The sequence below is a fragment of the Dioscorea cayenensis genome, chromosome 17 (genome assembly GCF_009730915.1).
Source record: "Dioscorea cayenensis subsp. rotundata cultivar TDr96_F1 chromosome 17, TDr96_F1_v2_PseudoChromosome.rev07_lg8_w22 25.fasta, whole genome shotgun sequence".
Lineage (NCBI taxonomy): Eukaryota > Viridiplantae > Streptophyta > Magnoliopsida > Dioscoreales > Dioscoreaceae > Dioscorea > Dioscorea cayenensis.
In genome coordinates, this window is record NC_052487.1 from 21550538 (window position 1) to 21572181 (window position 21644).

The 21644-nt window shown below is 38.3% G+C and overlaps 3 protein-coding genes and 1 non-coding gene across 6 annotated transcripts; 3 read left to right on the plus strand and 1 right to left on the minus strand.

Moving 5' to 3' along the window:
• Positions 1 to 1657: 1657 nt before the first annotated feature.
• On the plus strand, positions 1658 to 3231 carry LOC120280055 (receptor-like protein 42). The gene is made up of 3 exons (XM_039286760.1): positions 1658 to 2759; positions 2850 to 3015; positions 3139 to 3231. Exons 1-2 carry the CDS (start codon positions 1754 to 1756, stop codon positions 2999 to 3001), a joined length of 1158 nt encoding a protein of 385 aa, XP_039142694.1. The 5' UTR covers positions 1658 to 1753; the 3' UTR covers positions 3002 to 3015; positions 3139 to 3231.
• LOC120280054 (phospholipase D alpha 1-like) lies at positions 3132 to 9483 on the minus strand. 3 transcript variants are annotated; one of them, XM_039286758.1, is made up of 4 exons: positions 9213 to 9228; positions 8186 to 8375; positions 4097 to 5993; positions 3132 to 3781 (listed from the first exon to the last, which is right to left on the minus strand). In XM_039286758.1, exons 2-4 carry the CDS (start codon positions 8291 to 8293, stop codon positions 3348 to 3350), a joined length of 2439 nt encoding a protein of 812 aa, XP_039142692.1. In that variant the 5' UTR covers positions 8294 to 8375; positions 9213 to 9228; the 3' UTR covers positions 3132 to 3347. The 3 variants fall into 3 exon arrangements, with proteins under 3 accessions (XP_039142692.1, XP_039142693.1, XP_039142691.1); XM_039286759.1 differs by lacking the exon at positions 8186 to 8375 and having other exon boundaries at positions 9213 to 9483; XM_039286757.1 differs by lacking the exon at positions 9213 to 9228 and having other exon boundaries at positions 8186 to 8761.
• Positions 9484 to 13536: 4053 nt separating this feature from the next.
• LOC120281282 (probable LRR receptor-like serine/threonine-protein kinase At3g47570) lies at positions 13537 to 18009 on the plus strand. Its single transcript, XM_039288144.1, has 6 exons — positions 13537 to 13545; positions 14799 to 15475; positions 15598 to 15899; positions 16114 to 16567; positions 16638 to 17503; positions 17577 to 18009. The coding sequence occupies exons 1-6, from the start codon at positions 13537 to 13539 to the stop codon at positions 17912 to 17914; spliced, it is 2646 nt and encodes an 881-aa protein (XP_039144078.1). The 3' UTR covers positions 17915 to 18009.
• Positions 18010 to 20247: 2238 nt separating this feature from the next.
• On the plus strand, positions 20248 to 20369 carry LOC120281538. Its single transcript, XR_005542676.1, has one exon. It is a non-coding gene; the product is annotated as a U6atac minor spliceosomal RNA (small nuclear RNA).
• The last annotated feature ends 1275 nt before the right edge of the window (positions 20370 to 21644 follow it).

A 21644-nucleotide genomic window follows, 5' to 3' on the forward strand; every position in this document is an offset into this window, starting at 1 on the left:
TTGATCCTGAGAACCGTCTCTTTTCATGGCAGGGTAATGACTGCTGCACATGGAGAGGAATAGCTTGTGATAACCAAACAGGAGATGTAACCAGTATTGATCTCCATAATCCATATCCTGATGTTCTCAATCCATTTCCCAATTCAACTGATGGTTTTTGGAACTTGAGTGGGTTCATAGATTCTTCTCTGCTTGAACTCAAGTCCTTGAAATCTTTGGACTTGAGCTACAACTCTTTTGGAGGCATCAGAGTTCCTGCATTCATTGGCTCTATCAAGCTATTGACATACTTGAACCTCTCCAATGCTGGCTTCTCTGGCACCATCCCTGCTCAGCTTGGAAACCTTTCAAGCTTGCAATATCTTGATCTTTCTTCAAGTGAAACTCCACTATCAGTTGATGACCTTCAGTGGCTATCAAGGCTTTCTTCTCTAACTCACTTAGCCATGGACAGTGTTGATCTTTCACTGATAGGACCTCAATGGATTCATTCTATTGGTAGGTTGTCATCTCTGACTGAGCTGCATATGCATTCATGTTGGCTTTCTGGGATAGCACAGTCTCTTCCTGTGGTTAACTTCACTAAACTTTCAGTAGTTGATCTTTCAATGAACAACTTCAATTCAACAATCCCCGGTTGGTTTCTCAACCTTAGCAGTTTAATACATATGGATGTTGGGGGTGCTGGCTTGCATGGATTTATCCCAGTTGAGTTATCTAACCTTCATAATTTGAGGTATTTAGATCTCTCAATGAACGTGAATCTCACAGCTGATTGTTCCATGCTGCTGAGTGGAGGTTGGAGAAGGATTGAGTACCTTAACTTGATTGGTAATCAGGTTTCTGGAAATTTACCAGTTTCAGTTGGTGATTTCACTTCCCTTGTTTGGCTTAATATTGCCTACAACAACTTGGAAGGGGGTATTCCGAGCTCCATTGGTAAGCTCTGCAACTTGAAGATACTGTCTCTAACTGGAAATAATTTGACACTTGAACTCCCTCAATTCCTGGAGTCTGGTGCTTGTAGTTCTCAGTACCCTTTGCCTAGTTTATCTTCACTGGAGTTGGATTATAACCAACTCACCGGAGTTTTACCTGAATGGCTGGGTGAGATTAGAAACCTCCAAGCTCTTTTTCTGAACGGCAACTCCATTCAAGGTCCAATTCCTCCATCCATTGGGAATTTATCACTCCTTTTTGCTTTGGCACTTGCTGAAAATAACTTGAACGGAACTCTTCCACCAACCATTGGACAGCTCTCTAAGTTGAAGCATTTTGATGTCTCTTCAAACCAGTTGACAGGAATAGTCTCTGAAGCTCATTTTTCAAAATTATCTGGCCTTGAATACTTCTCCATCTTCTCCAACTCTCTGGTGATCAATCTAAGCTCAAGCTGGGTGCCTCCGTTTCAAGTTCAAGAACTAAGACTTGGTTCTTCTGAAGTTGGCCCTCAGTTCCCTGCTTGGCTACAAAACCAGACCAGACTTCAACAGTTGGACATCTCAAATGCTAGTATTTCTGACAGCATACCCTCATGGTTCTGGGACTTGTCATCCAATCTCTACTTGCTCAATTTATCTTTCAATCAGATCAAAGGCCAGCTACCAAACCTTATAAGCATCACACCTTATTCACAGCTTGATATGAAATCAACCTCTTGAGTGGTTCATTGCCTAATCTATCTAATGTTGTTGAAATACTAGACCTTTCTGATAACCAATTCTCTGGTCATATCTCTCCTGATATTGGCCTGATGCAGCCTTATCTGATTTATCTATCCCTCTCTGGTAACAACTTGTCTGGTGAAATCCCGACATCGATCGGTAACATGCTGGGACTTCATGTACTTGATTTGTCAAGGAACAATTTAGATGGTGTCATCCCTGGGAACCTGCACAACCTTACTTATTTGATGGCTCTTGACCTCAAAACCAACTCTCTGTCTGGGACTATTCCTCCATCTATAGGTAGTTTGCAAAGGCTCCAGTCATTGCACCTCAGCAACAACATGCTGTCAGGAGCCATGCCATCATCCTTGCAAAACTGCTCCTATTTGGAAATGCTGGATCTCGGAGACAACTTTCTAGATGGTTCCATCCCAATTTGGCTCACATCAAAGATTCCGGCACTCATAGTACTAAGGCTGAGATCAAACATGTTCGCCGGCCAGATACCGCCTCAGCTTTCAAACTTGAGCTCCTTGCAGGTTGTTGATCTTGCAGATAATAACTTAGAAGGCCATATTCCTCTGAGTTTTGGAGACTTCAAAGGTATGTCTAGAACTCAAATGGTGAACAAGTACTTGCTCTTCGGATTCTATCGAGCAAGTTACTATGAAGAGCAATTAACTGTGAATTTGAACAACAATGAACTTGTCTTTACCAAGACTCTTTCACTCTTAACTAGCATTGATCTGTCAAGAAACAAGCTATCAGGACCATTGCCTCAGACATTGACCAAACTTGCAGGTCTGCTTGTCTTAGACCTTTCCCACAACCACTTGACAGGTGACATACCAGAAGACATCAGTGCTATGAGAAACTTGATTTCTCTAGACTTATCAAATAACGGTTTCTCAGGTGTCATTCCATCAACTATGACAGGCATGAGTTTTTTGAGCCATCTTAACTTGTCTAACAACAACTTCTCTGGAAAGATCCCTAAGGCAGGTCAATTCTCAACCTTTGATTCATCTTCATTTAGTGGAAATGGTGATCTCTGTGGCTTTCCACTGGCCTTGCAGTGTCAGCAGACTGATGGTAATAATAATAGTATGCCTGATGGTAGTGATGATTATGATGGTGATGATGTATTGGAGGATAAGTGGTTCATTGTGAGTGTTCTTGCAGGATTCTTTGTTGGTCTCTTGGGATTGTTTGCAGTAATATCTATTAGAAAGCAATGGAGGGTTGCCTACTTCAAAGTTGTGGATGCCTTCATCAGTGAGACATCGAAGGTAAAGAATGTCATGCCAAGGCTTCAAGTCAACAGCGGTGTCTAAGGATGTGGAGCGAGGTATAGTCTGTTAAATTCTCGTACTTATATAGTGTTTGTGTTGCATAAGTAATGTTGTCGATATCTCTATGATTTACTAGCAATGAAGTTCTGTTAAATTCTCATCCATTGTTGCGTTTATAGTGAACGAGACTGATCACTTGGCATTGCTTGCATTGAAGAATGGAATAACCACTGATCCCACAATAAACAGTAACATCAATGGGAAAATGCGACATCAAGACCTTAAAAAGTCACTCAGATTAAACTAGATCGCCAAATACAGCATGCAATTTATTCCCAAACCATGCTGCTATCTAGCATATGCTCTGATGAATGGAAAGAAATTGCAGTTATGTTGTGAGGATGGCGGGAAGGTAGTCACTCTGGGTCCCAAGAACACGGCCCTTAGTGTCTGGGAAGCACTCCATACCAGGCAACTCTGTGATGGCACCTTCATTAGTAACTGCAACTGGGTAACTTAGCAGATGGCCCGGGAGGTCATGTTCTAGTGTATCACTAGTGTAAATATCCCAATACTTTTGCGCGGTGGCATTCACCTTGTGCACACAATCCAGGCTCTCTGGCTGGAGGAAAACTTCATCCAGCATCCCCAGGTGTTCATACCACAAAGCCATCCGGAAACCATGGATATGTCCCCTGGCAGGCTGCTTGGTTGATAGATGGTAAGGCTGGTATGCACCCATGGCAATCTCTGAGTCCCTGGCTCCATCCATTGACCTCTGATTGATGTTAGCTGAGCCAATGATTATGTACTCATCATCAACTGTAAGTAGAAGAGACAGTTAAATTTTTGTTGTGAATCAATATATCAGCTCAGGCATACAAAAACAAGACCAAGGACCAGTGATTTAGTTAGTGGAATGGATGAGAGAAATGTACATCATCTACTGACACTGACTCTCTGCAGACAACTGCTGCATTCCTAAAAGCCTGAATCAATGTGCAAATAGAAAGCTAATGGACACAGATCAGAGAGTTGACTTAAAAAAAATTGATTATCTATGCATGAAATTGCTATTCAGCATGATAAAATTATCAATAGATTTTTTGTTTATGTATAAGTTGAAGAAAACATTACCAATCATCAGCTTTGCGTGGACATAGATCATAAACCTTCTGGCCTGCTGAGCCCTGCTATAATCTGTATCAGGCTCGGGTTGCTCCTCAGGTGTGTACTCTCCATTCTTCTTTACTTCCCGATTTCCTAAGCAAAAGAAGCTCAAATAATCTTTAGGATTCGCCGTGATGTTCTTCGCTTTCAGAGCTTCAACAATATCAGTATACATCATCTCCATTGTCCTTCGCTGCCAATCCAGAATTGCCTGAACTGAACCACCCTCAGGTTCTCCCTCTGGCCACATTGGAATAACAACATAAACAGTAAAACGTTCACCAGCTTCAATCTTGCTGACAATCTTCAAAGATAGCTCCTTAGGAATCAAATGCAATGCTCCAATCTCTTCCGGCTCAATGCCATCTGCTTTCCACCCAAAGGAGCTACCAAGGAAGTACTGGTTTTCAATGTAAATAAAATTTTTCGCCCGGCGAATGGCATTGATATAAGCATCTTGAATGCTCCGGTCTATGATCTGGTCTTTTCCGCTTATCAACCCTGCTCTAGCTGCACCTTCTGGTGTCTCAGGAAAACCATAGGCAGCACCTGCATCAATTGATCTAAATAGCTGAACATTCCATGTTTCCCTATCTTCTGGAAACAAAACAGGAGAAGGAGGAATGATGATGTTCTCCAGATCCCTGATGTGAACAAGCAGATCCTCACCACCACCCTGTTTCCTCCATCTCTGTTCAAAGTTGAACAAAACATCCCATGCAACTGGACCTTCAAGTCTTGAATGAATGTCATGCCATGGCTCTCTTGGTCCACCTTTTTTGATAGATGCACCAGCAAAGTTAATCTGGTGGAAATCATCATGATGAGCTGTATCCAAAGTTCTGAACAGAGAATGAAACTGTGTATCATATCTTCCATCACAGAGGTCAATACCCCCAACAAAACTCACAATTCTCCTCCGCAGAGAAGTCTTCTTAGGCATCTCTTGATCTACCACAACAATCTTTTGATGATGAGTGAATATGAAGGATTTCTCCAGATTCTCAACAATGTCTCCTCCATCAGCATTTCTTTCACACAGAACACAGTGAACATCTGTGCCTCGGAAATAATCTGCAGTATCTTCATCATGAGTTTCCATGTGACCCTCTTTACCAAACAAACCTCCAGAAGTTTTATCATTCCAAACAAGCATAAGGACTCTAACACCTTCAGTAGCCTTCTTCTTAAGTAACTCACCAAGTGTGGCATCTCCTCCGGGTCTTGGCCTTCTAGAGTCCCTTATCAATGTGATCTCTGTATAGACAGACCATCCAGCAATATAGATCAAATGCTGCGCATTAGTGATGGCATCAAAAATATCCTCCCAACATCTATGTGGCTCATAATATTTGCCATCAGCAAGGGGTATTTTGGGGATGAAGTTGTCAGAGACATGCACATCTTGATACAAAGAAACCTTGCAACCCTGCCTCTGTTGGAAAAATGTATAAGGAACACCAGGGAATTTAGAACTTTGAATTCCTCTACTCCAACTTCTGTCTTTTGAAACATCAAAGTACTGCACTTTCACATGAATCTTTGAACTGCCAATTGGATTGTGTTTTTGATCACAGATCTCAAGCCATCTTTCCACTTCCGTGCCATTAATGATCTGTTCCACAGGCAGATGAGCACGTCCAAACAGTGATGCATCTACAACCATGTCACACTTCACAGTGAAGATGACATTGGCTGCAGAATGAGCGCAGTAGATTTGGAAAGCTTCATGCCAACGTGGATTTTCTGGTTCATTTGAAATCCGTCTAGTGTGACCAACTCTTGCCTTATCGAGATCGATAGTTGCATAAACTTTACTAGGCTCCTCGGCAATGCCAATAGCATTCTCAATTCCTTCAACAAGCTGCATAAATAGGATTTACATAGAAAGTGAAGAAAAGAATCAAACAATGAAGAACAAAAAGTACATAAACATTATGACCAGAAAGGCAGAAATTGAAGTAAAACATCATGGCACCAAATTTTAAGTTTGTTGATTAAATCTTGACAAATCGCCTTTACAGTATCAAGTTTTCTCAGTCATACTTGGGGTACTGGATCCTTGTGAATAGTGCATGAATAGCATTACTATAATACTACAAAATTTTGAGCCTGTGTTGGATGAGATTTGAACACAGACGAAAAAATGTCTTATCCATTAGGTTAGTTCAATATTGAGAAATTAGTTTTTGAAAAGGTGGATAAACTACTCGATTAAAAGAAAACCGATCTGAACCCACCCATGCCGCACCGAACACAAAAGCAGACTGGGAAGCTACAGAACACACCACAAGAAGAGAGAAATTAGTTAAAATGCAATACTAAAAGTGCATATATATATACATATATGACTTAATGTCCCCAGATGTTAAAAAGTATGTGAGAAAAAGTACATGAGAGATAGAGAGAATTGGCACAATAACAGTAACATGAACAATTGCTAACAGAGTGTACTTAGTCTCGGAATAAATAATTAGGTTGGTGTTTTGTTTATTATTTTTGCACTGTTGGTGTAATAGAAATAAGTTTTAACTGTTGTGATTGATTAGATTAAAATCTTGTGCATCTCACTCGTTGATGTGACATATATATTATATATAATAGTTTGCTGCACTGCAACCATTTCGTGGTTCGCAATAATTAATACTATAGATATATATATATATATAGATATATATATATATATGTTTTATTCTTTTGAATTTCATAGTTAGATTAAAATTTTAGTTGATTGTAAAATGGTTTTAAAAAAATGTTTGATATTTGTTATAGAAACAAAAATTATTATTTTTTATATTATATATATATTTTTTAAATATGGGTAAGTCACTCTGCATACTTTTTTTTATTTTTTTTTATTTTTAAACCTCAAATATGTAATAAGAGAAAATTAAACTCTCAACCCCCTGCATGACAGTCAAATGTCTTATTGCTTAATTATTACCATAGTAATTTTTTTATATTAGATTTAAGTTGTAAATATGTAACTTTTAAAAGAAAATAAATAAACTATTAATTTATTTAAACAGCAGCAATCAACAGTAGAGATAAGAAAAAAAAATTATAGATAAGAAAATACAAAAGAAGTGAAGAGGTGAAACTGAAAAACAACTATTGAAATAACATAAGTTTAATAAGAATGGGGTAAAATTTAAAAAAAAAATTATAAACAATGGAGAATGAAATTTAAAAATAAAAATAAAAAGGATGTATTATAAATTATAAAAAAAAATAACCCAAAATTGTAGAGCCACTAATTAATACATACGGGCAAAAAAAAATGGACTGAGGGTCATTCATTAAACTAGAGGAGATAATGAGGTGGCAGATGAGATGAGTTGGAGAGGAATAATATTGATCATTATTCGTTTTTTTTTTATAAAAATGATAAACTACATCCATTAAAAAAGAGAGCGGCAAACAAACCAGCTCCAACAACAAAATAAGATAACAAGCCCATAAGAAATGGGAGAACCAACTACAACACCACACATAACACAAACAAAGAAAAGAAAAGAAAAGAAAAGGGTCCAAACGAGAGAGGGAGACTCTCTAGCTACCAAACTCCTACTCTAGACTCCTTAAGTAGCAAATCATTATTGGCTTTGCCGGAGCCTTTCCAAGGAGAGTCTGGGATTATTTTTTATTTAATTTTTGATAAATAAGTGACAAGCACCCTTTATCTAAAAGAAGTCAGATATATACATAATCGTGAAATCAATATTTCACACACATTTACCCTTATTTTGTGTGGCCTTTTAGATTTGGCCTCATATTCTCTTCGAAATGAATACTTTACACATAGAAGAGGGAGTCTTACTTACTCTAGGATGTGCTTATGTTTGTTAGACTTATTTGTTTTTCTGTCTAGCTAGCTCCAAAATTTCACCCAGCTATTGTTATTTTTGTTCTTTTATGTTTGTTTGCTTCGTTATCTGACCCCTAACTGTACTTTTCTTTTTCCTTAATTTACGTGATTTATCTAGTGAAAAAAAATAATAATTTGATAATATTATTTTAAAAATCACAGCTAATAATAATTTTATTAGGAAAAACCTGCTCAAGAAACCCGGCAGTGGAACCAGAAGCTCCGCCGGCTTTGGTGATCAAGTGAGCCTCAAAGATGGTGACGTGCAAGTTCCCATGCAGCAAGATCTGAGCCATCCCAGCTGATCCCTAACCTGTCTACGTACCGCTCTATTCTTTTGGGCTTATTTGCCTTCTTGTCCTATATATGTACCGAATACTAAAATATATATATATATATATATATGTAGGTCAAGTACGTATATATAGTAAAAGCAAAGAACCTAGGTTGGAAGAAAACAGAAAACCAATGACTGAATATAAAGACTATGGAATCGAAGAGGCCGGGTTAGTGGGCTCAAGTGTGAACTAATTAACTAACTAGTGGAATTAAGTGACAGCATAGACAAGGAAGGCCACTATTCAGTTGAGAACCTTGGTTGAGTCATGAGTGGAATAGGGACTGGACAGGATTGATCCAGAAGCGGGAGAAGGAGTGGAGTAGGAAAGCAAGCCACAATTCACACACACGCACACCACTCTTCTCAATTATTCTTCCACGACACTATATATGTAACGCAATAACCCATCATGAATTCATCATGGAGTTATAGCGCGCGAATCTTGGAATACAAATATATATATGGTCGTGGTTTTATATATATATATATATATATATAATTTTATAAAATAGATAAACCATAAATACAAACTATTTTTTTATATTTACTCAGAAGAGACATTTTTACTGAGACTGAATTTGAACCCACTTTCTTCCATCTTTGCACATTTATTTATTTACCCATAAATACCGTTGCATAATCAATTTTTTTAATAATTAATTTGCAAAATAGACTAGTGAAATAAAGGATGAGAGGAATGAATTGGTGTCCTCAACTAAATTTATATATATAATATTTTTTTTAAAGAAAATATTATTTTAATAATTATTTAATTTAATAATAATATATTTTTTTTAAAAAAAATCTGATAATAATAATATGAAAAGATTAATGCATGTGATTTATTTTTTTATTTTTTTAAAAAAAAACATTACCTGATGGAAAAACCTGGGAGCAGAGCCACTTGTTCTGCCGGGTTTGATGAGCGAGTGAGCCTCGAAGATGGTGGCTTGCAAGGTCCCATGCAGCAACATCTGAGCCATTAATTCCACCTGATCGCTGACCCGTCTACAACTCCAGTACTCTTTCGGCTTCCCCCTCTTATTATGAATCAAGTAAAAGCCGGGATCGAAAATAGTTAATTATAAGTAAGGTCATGAAAAACCAAGTATGAACTAAAACAAGTGGAGGTTTTGAGCATGCAATATGGAGAAGAAATTAAAAGCCAGTAACTGTCATTCAATTGAGAACCTTATTAGTTGAGTGGACTGTACATGGACCAGACAGCCTAGCTCCTTTTTTTAAAGTGCCATTCCATTACTCCATGATGCCAACCCCCCCTGTCGGCCATTTTTTCTCTCTCTTTTGATCTCTCACTCTCTCTCATCAGACTTGATCAATTAATTTTCCACCACACGCACAGGAGATGAAATAATATCCATCATGAATTCATCATGAACTCAGCACGAATCTTGGAATACAGATGGTGGGTGATTCTAACTCCTAATTGGACGAATTGAAATCATAAGGTAGCAACTAGCAACCCCTCACTGGCTACGTGGAGAGTGCTAATTTCATGCAGTAGTTGACATCATGCCATCTGTCTGGGCTGGTTTTGGCCCAACTCCTGCTTCAAAAGTAAGCCCAATTGTTCAGTAGCTTCCACTGGGCCTAACACGACCGCTTGTGTTGATTACAGGACCCTCTTTAATTAATGGAGTCCAAGTTCTGTTGAATTTGATACTAATGGGCCTATAGCCCAATTGAAGCATGTAATCCTAGTGTTATTTCTCCCAATTAATGAGTTGGACTATGGAGTTTGCCATACACTTGCTCCTCCAAATATTTTGGTGATTAAACCTTTATTATACCACGCCAACTAGGTTGCTGAATTGATGCCCATTACCTTTTAAACTTGTTTTAACCAGTTTCAAAAGTCGAGCAACCGAAAATACCAAAACAAGAGTGCATAACCAAAAGAAAGAGAGAATAAGTACAAAACTATTTTAGTGATCATAGTTTTTGTATATATATATAGAATTGTTTTAAAAAGAAAAGAAATAGACAATTAGATAATAAGCAATTACCAAATGCTACATGTCAGGTAAGCTTAACAGAAAAACAAACTACTAGATAATAAACACTCAACCAGAATAAAAATAAAATAGGCCAAAAAAAAAAACACACACATAAATTGTTAAGTAGTCTCTCAAGCATCAATAACTCATGGCCCACTCTAGGGGCTGCTAGAATCTAGACCAGCACCATGAGAAGGTCCTTCTGAAATGTTGACTAAGGGTCTTGCAGAATTGAAGTTTCTTTTGACCATTAGCAGTACTTCTTATGTTTGAGTTTTTTGACTATAAAAAGTGCGTTAATCCACCCAATTAGTAAATGATTAACTTTATAGATAGATGATAAGTGTAATAAGAAAGTGCAATTAAAAATGTGATTGTTCCTTTTAAGCCAGATAATCCAGCAAAATGGACTGGTAAAGAAATTCTTAAAGCTCTTTATACAAGTAGCACGTTGAATGTATACATGAATAAAAGTAATAAAAAAATAACAAAATATTTTTATTTTTTAAAAATATTATCATTTCTCTTGAATCTTTTATTTTACTAATCAACTTACACCATAAAATATATCATACATTTTGTTTAGATATAGATTGAACATCAAGAGTGTACATGCAATAAAAAGTTATTTTTAAAATATTTTTTTTTATTTTTTATTTTGAGAAGATAGATAAACCACTTTCATTACTCAAAGTAAAAAAATAACAACCACCATCACGGGTGGAAAGAACAAGGGAGATACAACAGCCCCACTGTGGCGAAGGTCGGCCCCCCAGCGGCCAATCAGTCATCTCCCGAACAACTAGCCCGTGTCTTGATCAGATCCCGTCACTGAGAGAAACTCCATTGGTGAAAGCCACTCGGTGCTCCCGGAAAACTAAACTGCGGCAAAGAGATGAAGAGTGCTCCTCAAACTTTACTTGTTGGGCAGCAGGGGCTTCGTGGGACTGGTTGGCCACTTACGATCAAACTAAACAGTCAAAAAAAATTTACAAAAAAATTAAAATGATTATCATGAATTTATTAGGGCTTATGCACATAAAGTACGAAATTGAGCATAAGCCCTAAACTTCATGTTAATTTATTAGCCAAAGAATAGAGATTATTTAAGTAGCAGTAGGGAGGGGTAAAGAACGAATTTTTTTTTTCCCTATTCAAACAGAAAAATTCAACTTTTTGAAAGACTCGCAAGCAAAATATACGCTTGAATTGAATGTTTAATTATCTTTTTGTGCGCATGTTTTTTAATTGTGGTGGTATTTGTTAAATAAAAATTGAATCAATGGTGATTTTTTTTTTTTAAATAATAAGCGACAAACATCTTTTTTTATGAATATAAACAATACTGGAGTCTGAATGTATAGTGTACTATACAAGAATAATATAAGAATTCCGGATGAACAGTACGGAGAACAATACTGTCGGGGGAGGGATTTAAACTCATGACCTCTCTTTTTATATTTTGGTGTCATACCATTGGGCTATCCAATGATTGACTCAATGGTGTTTTTTATAAAAAATATCTCACATGTACTCCAGGGCATGTGGAGAGATAATCTTTGTATTTTTGAATATTTTTTTTAAACTTGTGTGTTCTCTTAGTAATCACGTCAAGAGTATTTTGTTGTTTTTGACAGCCTGAGAACGTTGTCTTCTCAGCTGTGTTTCCCTTTCCTCTTTTCATTCTTTTTTCTTGTGGTTTTGTTTTGAGGAGTACATTACCCATGGTGATTGACTCCTTACCTAGTAGCTAGCCTCATGTCGCCGGTTTTATTTCTTGCTATACTTGCTATTTACTTTCAATAAATTGATGGTTCATGTATTTTAAAAAAAAAACTTGTGTGCTCTACCATTTAAATAAGAAAAAAACAAGTGTGTTCAACTAGATGATCATATCCTACAAGTCATGTTCAAGACTCCTCAGGAAAGATGGAACTAATTAATTCCCATTTAAAAAATTCCTCCCCCACAAACTGGCAAACTTCACTCCTACAAAATGCGCTAGACGTCCATCGTTTACTTAGTGACAGATATACTGAATCACTAGACTAGAAACACATCAGACCTCTGCAGCTAATCAAGCAGTCCCAGCGTTTCTCACACGCTTTCAACAATTCAGGACGTGATGAGAATGAGAATGGAACAATGATGGGAATAAGACTGAAGCTGACCCGTGAAAATGACTCACTAATGGTAACATTTTCACATTAGGTTCCGAGAAGACTTGTGCTGGAGACAGTTGATCTATGTTGTGTAGTGTACACACCATAAGCAAGATAATAGTAAGTAGAAAATAAAAAAATCAGCAAAAAAAAAAAATTTCAATGGGAGAGATTACTAGTAATACGTTGGTAATTTACTACAAAGTATACAAAGGGATGAGGATTCAAAACTTTATATTCATAGTATATTGTTCACGTAATGTATACTAGTGCCAAGTATTATTTATCAGTACTGTTTGTTGGTCCAGGTGTGGGCTTTTTGTGAGAGGAATAATATTTGTTTTTTTCTAAGATTTCATGGTAGAAGAAATTTATCCTTAGAGGTCGTTAAGCTACCGTAATTGATGTACCTTCACATTTGTCTGTAATTTAACAACATTTGTCTCCTTTATATATATATATAAATCTCCATGGTTCTACAAACTATGGTAACAATTCATCCAATTCAATTACCACAGTAGACCACCACCAAAATACCCTATCGAGGAAATCCTTTATTTGGGTAGGGATTCTTCATGTTTTATGTTATGCACACAAGTGGTGAGGAGAGCGTGTCACCAAAAGACCGGTCTGATAGGGTGGGGTTGCCCCCCACATATATGCACATGGACTCTCCCTCAATTAGGCGATGTGGGACTAAACCAGGTTTGCAACATTGCTCCCCCAATCAGACCCGACGTCCTCATCGGATCAGGTACGCTTAACTCAATGACACTTCACTCAGCAGCGCTTCACTCAGGGCACTTCACTCAGGGCACTTCACTCAGGTTTGTCCCTGGTCAGAACCCTCCCTGGTCGCCCCCCATCTGGGTCGAACCCTCCTCACGGTCGCCCCTCACCCAGTCCCACACCACCTGCTCTCAACGAAAGCACCATTGTTATACACACAACTGGTGAGGAGAGCGTGTCACCAAAAGACCGGCCTATAGGGTGGGGTAGCCCCAACCCTATGGTCATAGATGGGACAGGTACGCTTCACTCAACGACACTTCACTCAGGCCCCAGCGCGCAGCCAGCCAGCCTGGTCAGAACCCTCCGTTGGTCAGCCCCTCACCCGGCCCTCACACAACACACAAGGTGGGATCCACAACTCCACAGACCGGCCTAGTAGTGAAGGATGCCCACCACTTATATGCACACAAGGAGTCCATCTAATAGCCGATGTGGGACTAAAGGGGTTAGTTCATTTGCAATCATTACATTTTACTTGTCTTTTTTTTTTTACAAAGGTGACAAACGCCGCTCACAAGGGGGTGTCAATGGACATACAGTGATACACCAGTTGTTACGGTGGCTTAATGACTCTTTAGGGATTTATTAAATTGACCAGACGGTACATGGACAATTAAAGTTTTACCATGTACATGGTTAGAAGATATTTTAGAAATCAAACCGAGTTATAAATCTCCTTGCCATGCAACCCTTAAGAGAAGGAAAACAACATCCTCACATAGGAGACCGTAAACAATGAATAAATAGAATTTATAAGTATTTATATAATATTCTACAATATATGCACTGTACTAACAAATTACTAGTCCGCTCATTCATCATTCACATAATATTCCACTATACCAAACAGTGATTGTTGCCTTCTATTTTTGTGTTCAGTCCTGATTTCGGGATGAGGCCCTTTGTCTTATTCAAAAATGATCTCTGGCTTAACAGTACGGTCTCTCTTGGGATGTATATGGCCCATTGTAGCTAGAAAAATCAAATCAATATTAATTAGTGTAAAACAGAAAGTTTCTCATGTGTATTCAATCGAATTCTTGCATCACATCAAAATGGAATCGATGTGACAAAGCGAGTTGGCATTGAAACCTGGAGTCAAGAGAAACCCCGGTCTTGCATGCATTATTAAGGCCATCCGATTCTATTTTGTAGCCTGTTGAGTGTCAAGGCTTTCTCACATACTTTTTAATAGTTTTATTCAACCAAGTCTCTGAATGCATGCTCGTGTCTCACTACTAGTACCTCATGTCTATCTCCTAATTTTTTAGATTTTACTTGAAAATAAACTACTTTCGATTAAATAAAACAAGTGTCAATTCAGCATTTTCTGATTTTCACACACAGCACAACACACCCTAGCTTATATATAACAAAGATGGCTTCTGGTCTCAAGAATACCATACCGTGAACTTGTTAAAGGATTCTCATGGAGCCACTTGTTTGCTTGGTTGTTCTCGTGTTAGCTAAATCTTTATTGTTATCACAGTATACAGTTACTGCAGCATCAAGCAACGATACAGAAAGATCAGCATTGCTGGCATTCAGAGATCAAATAACCAGTGATCCTTCTGGTGTTCTAAAAGCATGGAACAACTCCATTCATTTCTGCAAGTGGTATGGAGTCACATGTAGCCGCAAGCATCCTGGGAGGGTTATTGCTCTGGATCTTGCTTCCAGGGGTATGGCAGGTGCCATCTCTCCTGCCGTTGCCAACCTAACATTCCTGCGGAAACTACTACTTATGGAGAATGGTTTCAATGGTGACATCCCACAAAACATCGGCCACTTGCACCGTCTGCAACAACTCAACATGAGCTTCAATTCACTCTACGGTTCCATTCCTGCCAGTCTAGCCAACTGCTCAGAGCTCAGATTCATCGACTTAAGCGCAAATAAACTCACCGGGATGATTCCGGTTGAGCTCGGATATCTATCAAAGCTTGATCAGTTGGTGCTTGACAATAATAGCTTTGTAAGTGTTCTTCCATCTTCTCTTGGAAACCTTTCTTCTCTCACAATTCTTTCAATAAATTGTGGCGTAGGGAGTAGTTCAACGTCCTATTGTTTGCATGGCAACATCCCAGAGGAGCTGGGAAACCTTGCAAAACTTAAGTTAATCGATGTCTCTGGAAACATGCTTTCTGGAACAATACCTCCATCCTTGTTCAATCTCTCATTGCTGCATACTTTTTGCTGCTGGGATTAATCAGCTTCATGGGAGCCTTCCACCAAGTATAAGCACAACACTACCATATCTTGAAAAACCTAAAGTTTGGCGGTAACAGCTTCACCGGACCAATTCCGGTGTCACTTTCCAATGCCTCAAGACTTGCTATTGTTGATCTTTCACAAAATAATTTCACTGGACAAATTCCTCCTGACATTGGAAGAGGTGGAAACATATGGTACATTAATCTAGAAATCAATCAGCTTGAGGCAAATGATGTCAGTGATTGGAGGTTCATGGGTTCTCTGACCAACTGCAGCAGTTTAAAGATCTTGGCTCTTGATGATAACAATATGGGTGGTGCACTGCCAAGCTCCATTGCCAACCTCTCCAATGAAATACAAAAAATATACATGGGAGGCAACTATATATCTGGGTCACTACCTTCAGGGATTCAAAAACCTTGCTAATCTTTATACACTGGATATGACCCTTAACCAACTCACTGAAACCATTCCAGAAGGCATTGGAAAAACTCCAGAATCTACAGTTCTTGGGCCTTTCTAGCAATAAGATCATAGGCCACATCCCAGCCTCCCTTGGAAACCTTACTCAATTGGCATCTCTCATCTAGATGGCAATGATTTGGAAGGTCCAATCCCTTCATCACTGGGGAGCATCCAGAGACTGAATGAATTACAGCTGTCCATGAATAGACTCAATGGCAGTGTACCAGTAGAGATACTTAGCCTTTCCTACCTATCCAATTTTATTATGCTTTCTGACAACTTCTTGACTGGATCCCTTCCTATTGAGGTTGGCAGATTGAGAAACATAAGAACCCTCCTTCTGTCTCACAACAAGCTTTACGGTGAGATCCCAACAACCATCAGCGGCTGTGTGAGCTTAGAGGTGCTCGAGCTTGATGATAACATGATCCAAGGAACCATTCCTCCATCCTTGAGCAACATAAGAGGGCTTCAGATTCTTAATCTTTCAAACAATTCGTTATCAGGATCAATACCTCAATCTTTTGGCAGTATGAAAGGCCTCCAAGAGCTGCTTCTTTCACACAATAACTTGTCAGGGTCCATACCCAAAGTCATGGAGGACATGACTGGTTTAATATACTTGGATCTCTCCTACAACAATCTTCAGGGTGAGATACCCAAGAAGGGCATCTTTTCAAATGCTTCTGCCATCTCAGTCACTGGGAATCCCTGGCCTTTGTGGGGGTCTTTCACAAATTCACTTGACTGCATGCCCTCTCAAAACATCTGAGAAGAGAACAAGGTGGCGGCTCTTGCTAACAGTTGGTACACCAATTGCTTGCTTCATCCTTTTTTCATCCTTGGCTTTTCTTATTTACAAAAGGCAGTCCAGGAAGAGGGCTTCATCCGAAATCTCCATGAACTCTCATTTCCCAAGAATTACATATGGAGATTTACTCAGGGCCACTGGTGGCTTCAGCGATGATAATCTTGTTGGCAGGGGAAGACATGGTTCGGTGTATAAAGGAATTCTGGAGACTCTCAATACTACTACTGTGGCTGTCAAGGTGTTCAACCTTGCAGAGCAGGGGGCATCCAGGAGTTTCTCTTCGGAATGCAAGGTGCTGCGAACCGTCCGGCATCGCAACATTATCAAGGCCTTTATTTCCTGCTCCAGCATTGATTCCAGGGGCCATGATTTCAAAGCATTGGTCTACGAGTTCATGTCTAATGGAAGTTTAGAGACATGGTTACATCCAGAAACAGAGGAAGAGCAGCACAAGAGTCAAAGTTTAACTTTCATTCACAGATTGAGCATAGCCATAGACATTGCTGATGCGTTGGAGTACCTTCATGAAGGTTGTCAACCACCAATGGTGCATTGTGATATCAAGCCTGGCAACATCCTCCTTGACAATGAGATGATTGCTCATGTTGCAGATTTCGGTCTTGCAAAGGTGCTCTCTGGTTCCTCTCGAGCTTCTTCACGTAGCTCCATTGCTATCAGGGGCTCCATAGGATATGTTCCTCCAGGTGATATCCAGTTTATCAATTATTTCTTTTCATTTCTTTTACATTATTATTCACACTTGGATATATTTTGCAGAGTATGGAGTTGGTGGTCAAGCGACCACTTCTGGAGATGTGTACAGTTATGGAATTCTTCTCCTTGAGATGTTAACAGGGAAGAGGCCAGCTGACGACATGTTTAAAAATGGTCTGACACTCCGCAAACTAGTTGAGATGCAAATTTCTAGTGAAGGATTCTTGAACATAGTAGATCCTCTAATGCTGCCACAAAACCATGCAAGTAAGGAGGAAGAGTGTTTTGTTTCTGTGGCACTGGTGGGTCTTTCATGCTCAATTGATTCTCCTTATGAGCGACCAATCATCGCTGAGGTTGCAACAAAAATGCATGCTATCAAAACTGGTATAAAAAATTAAACATCAGAGAACTCCTTTCAGGGCTGCTCCTAATACTGGTTAACCTGGAGATGCCTAGGGTGCTTTTTTCTCCTTTATGTTTGTGTGCTCTTTTGTTCTAGTCCTTTCTATTAATGCTTTTTTATGTCTGTTGTTTCACAGCTCCCACGTCTAGTGGATTGTTTTGTTTTTTACTTGTGTTGTTGTATTTTTTTTTTTAATGAAATGTGGTTTATCCACGTCTTTTTTTTTAAAAAAAATTGTATATCTCAGCAAAAATGCATGCTATCAAAATTCCATGTTCAATTGATCGACCTGGACGACGTCTTCTTTTAGGGGTGTGATTTTCTGTTATTTAGTTCTTGTCTTTAGTTTTACTATTTTGCTATTGTCATTCCACTGCTAGTGAAATTTTTGTTATTTTTCTCCTTCGTTTGGGCAATATATATATATATATTTTTTTTTTTGAAAAAGTGGATAAACCACGTTCATTAAGAAAGAAATACCAAAAGGAGCAGGGCGCATACAAGATAACCACCAGACGTTTGGGCAATATCTCTCCCCGCTCCTTTATTTTGTATTTCTTTTGTTATTCTTCCATGTTTTTTTTAATGAACGTGGTTTATTTATTTTTTTTCAAAAAAATAAAATAAAATTACATATATCGATTACCACATCTTTCCAAATTGAATACTAGTCTCATTAGTGTAGTTTTCAGTGGCTGCCATTTTATTTCTCTAGTTCACATTGGACTATTTTAAATCCATGAAAACTTGATTTTATTTATTTATTTATGATAAATGTGGATAAACCATGCATTTATTAAGAAAAAGACAACAGTACAAGGAGAAACATAGTAACAGGGAAAGAGTCATCACACACCAGAGGTGAGGAGGAACAAAGAAGGCGAAAAGCAAGTAAAAAGCAGGGACGAGTAGAGGGAGCTTAGGAGACGGAAGATGTCATCTGACATCTCAGGCCTACTAAGACGAACAACAGGAACTTGATTTTATAGATTATCTTTTCTCTATATATTTTTATCTTTGTTTATACTTCCCTAAGAAACTTTTATTATATTAAATAGAAGAGTAAGGGTTAATACAACTAGTAAAGTCTTGGATTGCTTAAGTAAATAGTTTTGAGTTTAAATCTTTATGTATGTAAAAAACATTATAGGTTGGAAGAAGTTTATCCTTATATAGTATTCTCAATAACTTATTCTTGGAAACTAATAGGTCAAAAACCAAAAAAAATAGCCCCTTAAGTTTCTCTTGAAGCATCCTTATTTTATAAGTTTTTTATTTTTAAATCCAAAATATGAGAAAATAACTAAATTACCCTCCGATGGAGGGAGTGATGACCTTATAACCTGGCACACCAAGCCTAGGAACCAACCCATTTACCTCTCATCTTGCATTAACTCCTGAGATGAGTTTGTCTCAGCACATGCTGAGATATATCTCACCCTCGACCCTAAGCAAATTCTAGTTGGCACAGGGTGAAATTGTGCCAACCCTAAGACCGCATTTGCACCCAAGCCAAGGTTACACATGCTGAGATCTTATCCTTGGGCCGAGCAAAATTGATCTGGCTGCACCACCATCAACCCCACAAATAGTCCCAATGCATGGTAGTTCTTTTTGAAGGAACCATTTCACTATTTTATTAGAATACTTAAGGCCCATTTGGTGGACAGGATAAGGACGATAGGATATGATAAACTATCATATCCTGCTATTATTCTTTGTTTGACGTGTCAATATGATATGATAGTCTTATACTATTGGCCAACTTTATACTACTGACCACATGATAATTAATCTTATTGGGGGAATCAGGATAGAAACAGGTAGGATATGATAAAAAAATTAAATTTACTTTTTTACCATATTATTTGGTTTCTCTCCTCCATCTAGGGTTTCATTTTATCCTTTTTTATCTTTTAAACCCGATGCCTGAGACAAAAAGCTTGTCAACAACTAGATATGACACTAATTTAACTATTTAAAATAGGGTTTTTCGCATTCAGAGTGGTTGAAGGCTTCTCCGTCGATCTCGTGCTTGAACAGGTTATTTTTCACCTAAATCTCTTTTTTGATACTGTTTTAATTTTAGGTTTTCTAGCCGCATGATTTTTTTTTTTAAATAATTTTGATGTGATCTATTTATTTTGCTATATTGTTAACTTTGCGTATGATTTTCTCCAAGGAAATAGGTATGAACTATAAGTTTTGCAAGTTGATGATATTGCAATCAATATATTTGTGGACATTATTTATAGGTTATTTATTTTTTAAACATTTAACATAAACTAATAAATCTACCGATAAATAAATCATTTACGAAAAAATCCAGTGTTTGTTGAAAGGAGAGACAGTTGACATTTCCCCTAATAGGGACGGGAACGCCTTCGGGCTTGCCTGTTACCACACATGGTTAAGGCCACCCGCTTCGGCGGATCTTACCTAATTTTTCTTGTTATTTTTTAATTTCTTTAATGAATTGTGGTTCATCCACTTTTTGAAAAAAAAATCTAAAGAAAAGTCTATTTTAAAAAATGTATATATAACTATATTATAAAAGTTAAGTTTGTCTATTCATATACTATTCATATCATATATTATCATTTTCCAGTCCACTTCAAACGTAAAATAGGATAACAAAATACTATCTAATGGCTTATCTAGTGCGCATCAAACATAAGATAGGATATGAGCTTATCATGTCTATATCCTTTCCTACTCTTATCTAGTCCTCATATCATATTCGTCCATATCATATAATATCCACCAAACGTACCCTTACATCATAGAGACTATAGAGGAAATACTAAAATAACAAAAACAATAATAATAAAGTTAGTTGAAATATCCAAAGGATTAAATGGTTAGAATCAAGGATTTAATAACCGGACCGGTCGACAAACCCTTTGGTCAACCGGTTCACGGTTCAACCGGTCCAACCGGTTTGACCGGCCGGTTTTTTGAATTGTAGCCATGTGATGCTGGGTCACGAGAACATGGCCACAATTGTTGAAATTCAAAATCATTAAATGGAGAGTACATATCTCAAAGCAATATGAATGACCAAGATGAAATCTCTGACAAAGTCCAACTCAAAAGCTCATTAGATCCAGGTCGCCATTGGGCTCTCTCTCTCTCTCTCTCTCTCTCTCTCTCTCTCTCTCTCCGAGACTAGAGTGATTGCTCACGGCCATCTTCTTCTTTTTCTTCCTTCATCTTTGATTAGTCAAACCCTACTTAGTTTTTCCATTATTGAAACCCTAATGTTCAACGACATCATCATCAACAATCCAACCATGAGACCCCAAATCCTTCCCAACATCTCCTCATTCTCCACTTCCTTATAATCATGGATCTCCCCATCCATCTCCTCCTCCTCATCTTACTCATCCTTCTCCGAGCTCCATCCATGGCTGTGCAGAACGCCTCCTACTACTACAACAAATGCGCCCATTCCATCTGCGGCAACATCACCGTCTCCTTCCCCTTCTCCTCCTCTGAATCCTTTGGCAGCCCTGCCGGCTACGAGATCTCTTGCGATCACTCCACCTCCATTCCCTCCCTCACTCTCTCCGGCATCATCTTGTCTGTCAAAGCAATCTACTACCCTAATGGCTTGATTAGCCTCTCCGATACAACACTCGTACAAGCCCTCAGCTCTAACATCTGCTCCAACATCGGATAGTTTCAAGAATCCGTTTACAAGCGCGGTGAGAAGAAGAAGAAGA

What these genes read in the sequence shown, in the direction of transcription:
- LOC120281282 (XM_039288144.1), top strand. An exon ending in GGAACAATACCTCCATCCTT is followed by an intron (nt 15,476 to 15,597) that starts GTTCAATCTCTC and finishes TGGCGGTAACAG; the next exon opens with CTTCACCGGACCAATTCCGG. An exon ending in CATAGGATATGTTCCTCCAG is followed by an intron (nt 17,504 to 17,576) that starts GTGATATCCAGT and finishes TATATTTTGCAG; the next exon opens with AGTATGGAGTTGGTGGTCAA.
- LOC120280054 (XM_039286759.1), bottom strand. Translation starts at nt 9,320, where the DNA reads ATGGCTCAGATGTTGCTGCATGGGACCTTGCAAGCCACCATCTTCGAG. An exon ending in CTCCCAGGTTTTTCCATCAG is followed by an intron (nt 5,994 to 9,212) that starts GTAATGTTTTTT and finishes CTATTTATGCAG; the next exon opens with CTTGTTGAAGGAATTGAGAA. An exon ending in CCACGCAAAGCTGATGATTG is followed by an intron (nt 3,782 to 4,096) that starts GTAATGTTTTCT and finishes TTCTACTTACAG; the next exon opens with TTGATGATGAGTACATAATC.
- LOC120280055 (XM_039286760.1), top strand. Translation starts at nt 1,754, where the DNA reads ATGCAGCCTTATCTGATTTATCTATCCCTCTCTGGTAACAACTTGTCT. An exon ending in GCAGTGTCAGCAGACTGATG is followed by an intron (nt 2,760 to 2,849) that starts GTAATAATAATA and finishes GTGTTCTTGCAG; the next exon opens with GATTCTTTGTTGGTCTCTTG.